General features: G+C 40.4%; 2 protein-coding genes across 2 annotated transcripts; one reads left to right on the forward strand and one right to left on the reverse strand.

Moving 5' to 3' along the window:
* The first annotated feature begins 207 nt into the window (after positions 1 to 207).
* On the forward strand, positions 208 to 1,158 carry LOC148777239 (olfactory receptor 4S2). The gene has a single exon (XM_088837632.1). It carries the CDS (start codon positions 223 to 225, stop codon positions 1,156 to 1,158), a length of 936 nt encoding a protein of 311 aa, XP_088693758.1. The 5' UTR covers positions 208 to 222.
* An 8,002-nt stretch (positions 1,159 to 9,160) lies between these two features.
* Positions 9,161 to 10,087, reverse strand: LOC129557233 (olfactory receptor 4P4-like). The gene has a single exon (XM_055427821.2). The coding sequence runs from the start codon at positions 10,085 to 10,087 to the stop codon at positions 9,161 to 9,163; it is 927 nt and encodes a 308-aa protein (XP_055283796.1).
* Positions 10,088 to 11,178: the final 1,091 nt, after the last annotated feature.

Genomic DNA, 11,178 nt, shown 5'->3' on the forward strand with positions numbered 1-11,178 from the left:
AGAGAATTTACTTCATCTCTTTGGACTTTGTGTCTAAATCTGAATTAATGAAACGACTATCATCTTGACATAAGATGATCAAAATATGTAGAATACGTGCATTTCCATTTCTTTAGGTATACATGCTAAGCAGTGGTAATGGTATATTTTCTTTCTTTTTTTTTTTTTTTCTTTCAGGTAATATAATTGTCTCTTGGGAACTTGGCCTGCTAAACTAATTCCATGGCAGAGATAAGCAATGTAACTGAATTTGTTTTCTGGGGTCTTTCTCAGAACATAAAGGTTGAAGAAGTGTGTTTTGTGGTGTTTTCTTTCTTCTACATGGTCATTCTTCTGGGAAACCTCCTCATCATACTGACGGTTTGTATGGGCAACCTTTTCAAGTCTCCTATGTATTTCTTTCTCAACTACCTGTCTCTTGTGGATATTTGTTACTCTTCGGTCACAGCCCCTAAGATGATTGTGGACCTATTAGCCAAGAGGAAAACGATCTCTTACGTGGGGTGCATGTTGCAACTCTTTGGGGTACATTTCTTTGGTTGTACTGAGATCTTCATCCTTACTGTAATGGCCTATGATCGTTACGTGGCTATTTGTAAACCCCTACACTATATGACCATCATGGATCGAGACAGATGCAATAAAATGCTGCTGGGGACTTGGATAGGTGGGTTCTTACACTCCATTATCCAAGTGGCTCTGGTAGTCCAACTACCCTTTTGTGGACCCAATGAGATTGATCACTACTTTTGCGATGTTCACCCCGTGCTAAAACTCGCCTGCACAGACACATATGTTATTGGTGTTGTTGTGACAACCAACAGTGGTACCATCGCTCTGGGGAGCTTTGTCATTTTGCTAATCTCCTATACCATCATCCTGGTGTCCCTGAGAAAGCAGTCAGCAGAAGGCAGGCGCAAATCTCTCTCCACCTGTGGCTCCCACATTGCCGTGGTCATCATCTTTTTTGGTCCTTGTACTTTCATGTATATGCGTCCTGATACTACCTTTTCAGAGGATAAGATGGTGGCTGTGTTTTATACCATCATCACCCCCATGTTAAACCCCCTGATTTATACACTGAGAAATGCAGAAGTAAAATATGCAATGAAGAAACTATGGGGCAGGAGGGTTTTCTGGGAGGCTAATGGTAAATAGTAAAAACTGACAATCCAAAGTGGATGATCTCACAGGGTGTCTTGAGGGGAACAAATAAGAGAATAACGCATCCTACAGAAGCAAGTTATTATTTATAATTATGATTATATTTGATCTAATATTTCATCATCATAATTTTCTGAAATATCTAGAACAAAGAAATCCTATCAAACTCAGAAATTCAACATGGTCAGACTTTTCCCTCTTCATTTTTTTCCTTTTTTTCAGTATTCTTTAAAGAATGAGAGTTCACTGTTATTGTACTAATACTTAAGCCTATTTTCTAGTTTTTAGATTTATGGTTCTTACATAATGAACATTTGATATGTGTATGTTTGTTTGAATGAAAGGATTCAAGAAAAATGACCAAAATCTGAGTTAAGGAATTCTGGTACAAGTCCTCCAAAACAGCAAAACTAAACTTTGTAAGGTTTGGACGGGGGTAGGGGCGGTGGTTGTGGGCAGAATGTCAACGAGATAAAACACAGGCTTAGAAAGCAAAAGACCTGTTATCCTCTGGCTTGGGGAAAAAGCTTTCTTTCTCTAGGACTCATTTTCCTTACTCAAACAATAAGTATATTGTGAAAAAAAATTACCCCTAATATCTGCGTTTTAACTTTAGCATCCTATTTATATGCTTCTGATAACTGACTTTTGTAGCCTGTAATCAGCCATCACTATTAATGTAAAGCGACTAACAGGAAACACTAAGAAACTGAACAATACCAAAGACATCTGTGATAAATACAAGATTGTGTGTTAATCAAGAGGGTAAACGTAATTTACTGAAATGCATGGTTGGGAAACAATATTTCCTCCAGTGTCTGAACCAAACAGCTTTACCGAAAACAGTGAGTCATTTATCACTGCTTCCTTGACTGGCACAACCTGATTTCTAGCTGTGGATTCTACAGAGAGTCATTCTGGACAAATAAACATACCTTTCTTAGGTAAACTGATACTTGCCTTAGTAACGCATTCCTCTTCTCTTTGCCCTACCTAAGCTTTATTTTTCCACAACAATAAACCCATCACTGATTATCTCTCTGCCATTTATTTTCATTGTTTTTTCACAAGTCTGATTATTTAAATTACTGTCAATATGTGGGCATGAGATTGTGATTTTGGAGTGTGTGTGTGTGTGTGGTGTGCACATATTATTGATACATTAAGCACTGTACACTGTCAGTGCCTTACACAATGATCTGAGCTATTGGAGCACTCATAGAATTAAAGATAATAAATATCAAAAGGCAGCAAGACACTCAAAGTTATGATTGTTAAAAATTATTTAAATTTATAAGACCCCTTGCCTCTGACTACATGAATACATATCTATTGCCCCAGTTTGGACATAAACTCACTGGACCTCTATGAACCTGAGGGTTTGCTCAGCTTTAAGATGGTAACTAAGCTGGTGCTCTCCAAACTTCTCTGATCATTTTAATCCTCTTGAGATGTTTTTGAAAAGATGACAGTATCTATTCTAAGAATCTGTGATTCAGTAGACCAGAGTTCAGTTCAGCTCAGTTCAGTCACTCAGTCTCTTTGCGACCCCAAAGACTGCCACACGCCAGGCATCCCTGTCCATCACCAACTCCCAGGACTTGCTCAAACTCAAGTCCATTGAGTCGGTGATGCCAGCCAACCATCTCCACCAATGTTAGAGGATATAAAAAAAAATCTATATTTTCAACAAGCTCCTCTGGTAATTTTTATACAGGTAGTGGCTCATCAAAAATTTGGAAGCACTGGGACTAGATGATACTAGATCTTAGAGGACAAAAGCATCTTTGGATCAATCTATTCCAAAGGTTCCTACCTTGGCTATACATTCCCACCTCTTCTACTATTTAAAAGGAAACTAAACTTGAACTAAATGTAGAAAATTGTGGAATAAATTAATGTAGTTCATGTATAAATTTTTCCATGATACTCTTTCCCTTATGTTTCAGCATCATAGTCTTGACTACTGAAAGTTACTTATATTGATGATCTGAAGTCCTGAAGAAGGTTTGTACCTGACAGATTCAATAATCTCAAAGACCAAGAAAAAAAACATTGATGTAGGAGACAGCTGGTCCCCTGTTTATGTTTCATGGGGTGCAAAGTGGGCTTCAGGCTGAATACTTAAAACTTTTGGCATTTTCTGAGACAGTGGATAGATGGACTCCAGTTAAGGAATTTACAGCTTCCTGTTTGCTCTGGAAAAGGAAATAACAACATAAACAGGGTAAATAGCCAGTGTTTGTCTCTTGCAAGCATCTTTAGATAACAGTCATAGCAAAGAAATAGTCAAGACAAGGACAAAGAGGGGCAGAACCTTATTTGAGTAAAGGATTAAGGGACCTCCTTCCTCCTCTTTTTGAGAAAAGGGAGACATTACACATATGCAGGAAGGTTTCATCTGGGCCAAAAGCCAAGTGGTAAGGGCAGGCTATAATGAGTCTTATTCTTCCCAGAAGCCTTCACTCCGAGATCCTTCTTGGCGGAAGGGTGTTTGCTCATCCAGGGGAGTGCCCCAGGTTAGGTCAAGTGTGGAAAAAGAAACCAGATGATTGGCTAAAGGTAGATAAAACCTGAAAGAACTGACCTATATAAATGACTTAACCGCCTCCTTGCCGCGCTCCCACTCACTCGGAGGGATGCCCCTCTGTTTCCCTCTGAGTGTGTGTCTCGGACTTGCTTCTGTCTTTACAAGCAGTTTCTCTATGTACTCTCCCACTGCTTGTTGTGCAACATCTCTAATAATGAACTTCGTATCTTCATTTACAGTTTCTGCCACGGTGACAAAGGAATTTTTCACTGGGGACAGAGATACAGGCAAAAACAGGTTCTACCCTAGGGACCTAGCTGGTTTGGTGTCTAAGATGCCTAATTTCCATTCAGGCTATGTGTGTGTATTTCACTCACTTCAGTTCAGTTCACTTCAGTCGTGTCTGACTCTTTGCGACCGCATGAATCACAGCACGCCAGGCCTCCCTGTCTATCACCAACTCCCGGAGTTCACTCAAACTCATGTCCATCCAGTCGGTGATGCCATCCAGCCATCTCATTCTCTGTCGTCCCCTTCTCCTGCCCCCAATCCCTCCCAACATCAGAGTCTTTTCCAGTGAGTCAACTCCTTGCATGAGGTGGCCAGTGTGTTGCAGTTTCAGCTTTAGCATCAGTCCTTCCAATGAACACCCAGGATTGATCTCCTTTAGAATAGACTGGTTGGATCTCCTGGCAGTCCAAGGGACTCTCAAGAGTCTTCTCCAGCACCACAGTTCAAAAGCATCAATTCTTTGGCGATCAGCTTTCTTCACAGTCCAATTCTCACATTCATACGTGACCACTGGAGAAACCATAGCCTTGACTAGACGGACCTTTGTCAGCAAAGTAATGTCTCTGCTTTTTAATATGCTATCTAGGTTGCTCATAACTTTCCTTCCAAGGAGTAAGCGTCTTTTAATTTCATGGCTGCAATCAGTATCTGCAGTGATTTTGGAGTCCAAAAATATGAAGTCTGACACTGTTTATACTGTTTCCCCATCTATTTCCCATGAAGTGATGGGACCAGATACCATGATCTTAGTTTTCTGAATGTTGAGCTCCTAGTCAGCTTTTTCACTCTCCTCTTTCACTTTCATCAAGAGGCTTTTTATTTCCTCTTCACTTTCTGCCGTAAGGGTAGTGTCATCTGCATATCTAAGGTTATTGCTATTTCTCCGGGCAATCTTGATTCCAGCTTGTGCTTCTTCCAGCCCAGCGTTCCTCATGATGTACTCTGCATATAAGTTCAATAAGCACGGTGACAGTATACAACCTTGACGTACTCCTTTTCCTATTTGGCGTCGTGTCCTGCTCTTGGCAACCCCATGGGCTGTAGCCCACCTGGCTCCTCTGTCCATGGAATTCTGCATGCCAGAGTACTGTAGTGGGTTGTCATGCCCTTCTCCAGGAGACCTTCCCAACCCAGGGATCACATACTGGTATCCTGCATTGCAAGTGGATTCTTTACCATCTGAGCCACCCCAGCCAGGTTCCCCAGGTTCAAATCTTGTGCAGCGAATTAAGATCACTCATCATCCCACTGCTCACAGCTGCCTTATCGAGATCAATATGAAAGGGTGTTCAGGTTTCCACCACTGATTTTACAGTCTTCACAGAAGTTTTTCAGCGTCAGTCTCAATCAGAGGAGCTCAGGGAGACTGCCCATGGGAGTGCCTCATTTTGACAGTGCTCTGATGTGTCCAGTTCTTACACGATAACCTGACTTGTTTTACGTTTTGAAGTACAGTGCAACTTCATCACTTAATTAAAACTTACAAATATTCCTTTTCTACAAGTTTAGTGTGTGTGTATTTATATATATATATTTATATTTTTTATAAAGGTCCACAAGTTAAGTGCACCACAATATAGAGAGTGACATCCATTGCTGTACTTTCATAACAGTCAGTGGTACACTTGGATATCACACATATAGAATGTAAAATTCAGTCTCAGAATACTGATAGGACTTCTATATTTTTCAATGAGAAAAAATAAAATAACATAAGGTATATGTGAACCTACCCTGAATTTGGAATGTAGCCTGGTCAAGCTTGACCAAGATCAACTGAACCCCAGCTGACCCAAAAACACATGAGCAAGGATTCTTAATGCTTATTGTATAATCCTTGAGTTTGGAATGGCTTTTTTATCTGACTTATCCAAGAATAGTGTGATCAAACTGTGGAAGTAGGGGTTTTGAGACATATTACTGAATTAATTTTAAAAAGCAGTGATTATATTTAGAGTTAGCTAATTGAAAGGAGTAGTATAAAAGGCTAGTTAGAGAGAATAGGAAGGAGATTGGTTATATAAATACAGGACAAATTCTAAATACTGACGTCTACAGCAACTCTCCCTCCCTCTATTTTTCCATGAATAATATGTGGGAAGAGAAGAATCTAGTGATAATCACACTTGGCTAGATTCATTTTCACCCCTTCTTTGTTGATAAATTTCAGAAGAGAGTTGCTGCTAAGCCATTTCAGTCATGTCCAACTCTGTGCGACCCCATAGATGGAAGCCCACCAGGCTCCCCTGTCTCTGGGATTCTCCATTCAAGAACACTGGAGTGGGTTGCCATTTCCTTCTCCAATGCATGAAAGTGAAAAGTGAAAGTGAAGTCGCTCAGTCGTGTCTGACTCTTCGCGACCCCATGGACTGTAGCCTACCAGGCTCTTCCACCCATGGGATTTTCCAGGCAAGAGTACTGGAGTGGGTTGCCATTGCCTTCTCTGAGAAGAGAGTTAATAACAGGTAAATCCAAGTCATATTCAAACAGATTCTTAAAGATTTGTCATCTCTGGAAAAAAAAAAAAATTAGTGAATTTGTCACAATAAGAAAATGGCCTAACTGAGCATCAGTGGCAAGCTTATGAAAAATAAACACTTGAATTAGCTGCCTGTGTAGCTATAGACATTCTTGTTTTCCTTACCTTCCTGAATCAGACAATACACCAGAAAGTAGTCACCACCAGACCTACATCAAAAAGAAACCCTGATGCCGGGAGCCAGCGGGAAATCCTACCCGTGGCAAAGGTCAATTGGGGAAGAGGCCTGACAGGCAAAGGCTAATCAGGACTCGAGGAATCCCCTGGACTTACCCGAGCATCTACCCCAAAGAAAACCGGAGTCTGACTGCCTTACTATCTTACGCCTCTTACCAAGTCCTCTAATACTTACGGGGGCTTCTCCCCAACCACCTTCCTCTGAAAACATTAATTCAGAGCTGTAGTTAAAAAATTCTCCTCGGCTTAATAGGAGTGTTCCAATCCAAGCCCCTTTGTTAGCTTTCTAACTTGCCTGACAAGTTTGTCCGGGCTCTTACAACTACCAATGTGACTGTTTATAGCCTCTCAGCCATGCAAAAACAGAAAGCCTAATATTCTAAAATACAGGAATTTGTTGAAGAAGTTAAAATCATCAGAATAGTACTAAAAAAGATTTCATTGTTGAATCAATGCTTGCTGCAAAGTTTCCATATTTTCTATCTATTGTATCCTTGGAAATATATTAATCACATATAGAGAAAATAAGTAGTAGCCTTTGATTTAACCACATCATATCTTAAGTTAATAAATTCTTTTCTTGTAGCTCACTACACCCTTGCCTTAGAGGAATGTAACCTTGTCATGTGTCTTTGGAGAATAGCGCCTGACTTTAGGAAAACCACCTTGAAAGAATATAAGCCTTTTTCCAGCTGACTAACCTTTGTTAGGAGAGAGGGCCATAAACTGTTAGCAGGCCTCCTGGCCAGAAGATGATGTAAGCCACCTAAAACTTTTGTATATCATGAGACATTCAAAACAAGCCCTGATCCTGATAAGGGTCAATATTGCTGACCCCACGTGATTTTGACATGACTCTATACCTCCCTTTCTCTATTTTTTTATGTGCACAACTTAGGGTATAAAAGCAGCACTGGAAAATAAAGTTTTGGGCCTTGCTCACTGAAGCTTGGTTTCCCCGTGTCGTTTTTTCTCCTTTTCTCTATTCTCCTTTTTCCAGTTGAGATCCTTGAAGTGCTGGGCCTTCTGTGTTTACTTATCTGCCTGGACTTCTAAGACCCACTCGAGGAGGTGCCCTGTTGGGGTGCCTCCAGTGATTTGAGAGGGCACCTGCGGCCTACATAAGCAGAGCAAACCCTGTGCTGGGGTTTTATTGGTTTCCTGCATAAACCAAGGAATCATCAGCCTCTCTCTCTCTCTTTCTCTCTCTCTCTCGCTGACGCCGTTCATCCCGAGGATACCCTGGGTCCATATCGAAGGCAGGTCCCCGATACCCTGACTTGTTCTGCTACTGTCTTTTTTTCTCCTTTGCTAGATATTCCGTTATTTTTCTGCCTTCCCTTACCCTCCAAATCTTATATGACCCTAGACACCTAAGAGACGTCTGAGATCAGAATCTTGACCTCAGAATTCTCTTCAAAATTCATGAAGATTGAAGATTCATGTCTAAATTAAGGAAACACATGAATGTGCCAAAAAAAAAAAAAGTTCAGTTTATGCCCCAGTTGTCAACTGGCTATACCTGTTTCTTAGTCTAATTACCTTTATTTCTCTGTAGAATGAAAACCTGTCTGAGGGAAAATGAGACAGATTTACCTAGTTTGACTAATGGAAGATACCATCAAAATACATTATTAGCGTGATGAGAGCAAGGATTAAAAAAATACATCCCAGGAGCATCCATTTCTTCAGCTATATGTCTTCTTAAGCTCATGACATTTCACAGAATGGGAGATATTCCATGTTGCACATTTACAAAGAACATCAGTTTTATAGACTCATGAAGATTGTTTAAAGTGATAAATACGGTCATAGAATTGCATTTATAAAAATGAAAAGAATTGGTCATTTTCAAGACTTTTAATTACCTACAATAACATACTAAGTTTTAATTACAATTTCTGTAAGTGTAGTGTAAGTAGAATAATTATATCCAATACATTGATTTACATGCAAGATTTGTTAATTAAAAAAAAATTGAAGTATACAACACTTGTAAAATTAAAGTATACAACACTTGTAAAACTTTTGGCATTACTTTTTTGAAATTATTGCAGTGGAAACACTAAAAAAAAAAAGGAAGTGTTTTAAGAAAGCTCTGTGAGAGATATCTCACTCAAGATTATCTGTTCAGTGAAAGAGGTCAGAAAAGCCAACCATTCAGTCTTCACAACTTTCCCTGAAAAAAAGCGCTGAAATGCACTCATCATGTCAGGTAATACAAAGGACAGAATGTTTCAGAATGTCAGAGCTGGAAAGGACCTGAAGGGCATCTGATCCACTCCCCTTGTAGGCAGTCTCAGTCAAGTGACAGAGGGAGAGTGACTGAGAGGGCTTCACTTTTCAGGGTTGCAGCTTTGAATGACAGCACATGATCCTTCTGTATCTGTTGTACTTGTCAACATTAATGATTGTGTGGATAAAACTAGATTTGACAAAGGGAAGGACAGCCAGAGGCTTCATTTTCCTGCAGAGAGTTTATCTCGGCCCCACACTTTCCTCATGGCACTCTTCATGTCTGTGTTTCTCAGGGTGTAGATGAGCGGGTTGAACATGGGGGCAATTATGGTGTAAAACAGGGCAAAGACCTTGTCCTTCCCGACAGAATCAGCCGTGGGGGCATAGGTGAAGATAAGGGGCAAGAAGAACATGAAGATCACAGTGATGTGTGAACCGCAGGTGGAGAGGGCCTTGCGGCGGCCCTCGGATGAGCAAGTCCTCAGGGTGGACAGGATGATGATGTAAGAAATCACCAAGGCAACAAAGGTCAAAATGGACAACACCCCTGTGGTGGTAATGATTGCAATCACCCACAGTCTAGTGTCCGTGCAGGCCAGCTTCAGCAAAGGGAATACATCACAGAAATAGTGGTCTATTTGATTGGGACCACAGAAAGGAAGTCCAATAATAATTAACACTTGCATGATTGAATGGCTAAAGGCTCCCATAGCAGAAGCCATTACAAGGACATAGCACACCTGTCTGTTCATGATGACCATGTAGTGAAGAGGTCTGCAGATGGCGGCATAGCGGTCATAGGCCATGGCCACCAAGATGAAGATCTCAGTGGCTCCAAAAAAGTGGGCAGAAAACATCTGGGCCATGCAGCTGTTGTAGGAGATGGTCTTCTGCTGGGCCAACAAGTCAGTGATCAATTTGGGTGCCACCGTGGAGGTGAAGCACACATCCATCAGGGATAAATAGCTGAGGAAAAAGTACATGGGCTGTTCACTGAGGCGGCTGCCCCTGATGGTGAGAAGAACGAGCAGATTCCCTGAGAGAATCGCAATATAGCAAAGTAAAAACAGCACAAAGCAGGCAAGTTTCGAATTCTCATCAGTAAAAAGCCCCAGGAGGATAAACTCTGTGACATTTTCATGTCCCATTGCTTCTGTGGGTTTGATCGTTTAGAGGGGCAAGTTAGTATACCTGAAACATGCAACTTTTTCAAATTATTTATGTACTTCAAAGGTCAATAAATATATATTAATGTTTCCAAATTATACAAATGTTATAATAGCTGCTAAGGGTACAGCAGTATCCAAAATACACACATCTCACCCACACATAAAGTTTATTAGAGAAGACATGCAGTGACAATAACAGCAAAAAATAATCGACTTATTGAGGTGGAGCCAAGGAGAATGCAAAGTCTGCATCTCCCCACCTTAGGGAACCTAGTTGACAGTGGTGGGGATGTCAACACCCAAGCAAATGGAAGGAACCTTTGAGTCACTGGAAAATATTAACTCCAGTGAGTTCTCCTGAAGGTCCACATTTCAACACCAAAACCTGGCTCTACCCATCTCTGTAAACCCCAGTGCTGGAAACCTTGGGTCAAATAATCAGTAAGACAGGAACACAGTCCTATTCAAAAAAAGAAAAGAAAAAAAAAAAAGAGGCAAGAAAAAAATATGTTACAGACGAAGGAGCAAGGTAAAACCTACAAAACCAAATATATGAAGAGAAAATATATTCTTATATTTTTTAAACTACAAGAGAAAAGAATTTAGAGAAATGACAGTAAAGATGATCCAAAATCACTAAAAATAGAGTACACACAAAGATTGAGAAAATACAAGAAATGTTCAATAAACACTTAGAAGGACTAAGGAAAACATGCGGAAATGAATGGCACAATAACTGAGATGAAAAGTACATTAGAAGGAATCAATGATAGAATAACTGAGGCTTAAAAAGTGAATAATTGAGCTGGAAGACAGAATGGTGGAAATGGCTAGTGAGGAGCAAAACAAACACGAAATGAAAACAGTGGAAGACAACCTCAGAGGACTCTGAGACAACACTAAGCGCGCTAACATTCAAATTTTAGGGGTCTCAGGAAGAAGAAGGAGTAAAGAAGGCCTGACAAGAGATTTGAAAAGATTATACTTGAAAACATCTTTAATGTGGGAAAGGAAATGGACACTTAAGTCTAGGAAGCTCTGACAGTTCCTCCCACACAGGATAACCTGTA

This window comes from Moschus berezovskii, chromosome 7 (assembly GCF_049115385.1).
Source record: "Moschus berezovskii isolate FMDL1 chromosome 7, NW_MosBer_1.0, whole genome shotgun sequence".
Lineage (NCBI taxonomy): Eukaryota > Metazoa > Chordata > Mammalia > Artiodactyla > Moschidae > Moschus > Moschus berezovskii.

Excerpts from the sequence above, each read along its gene's own strand:
- LOC148777239 (XM_088837632.1), top strand. The coding sequence starts at position 223 with ATGGCAGAGATAAGCAATGTAACTGAATTTGTTTTCTGGGGTCTTTCT.
- LOC129557233 (XM_055427821.2), bottom strand. The coding sequence starts at position 10,087 with ATGGGACATGAAAATGTCACAGAGTTTATCCTCCTGGGGCTTTTTACT.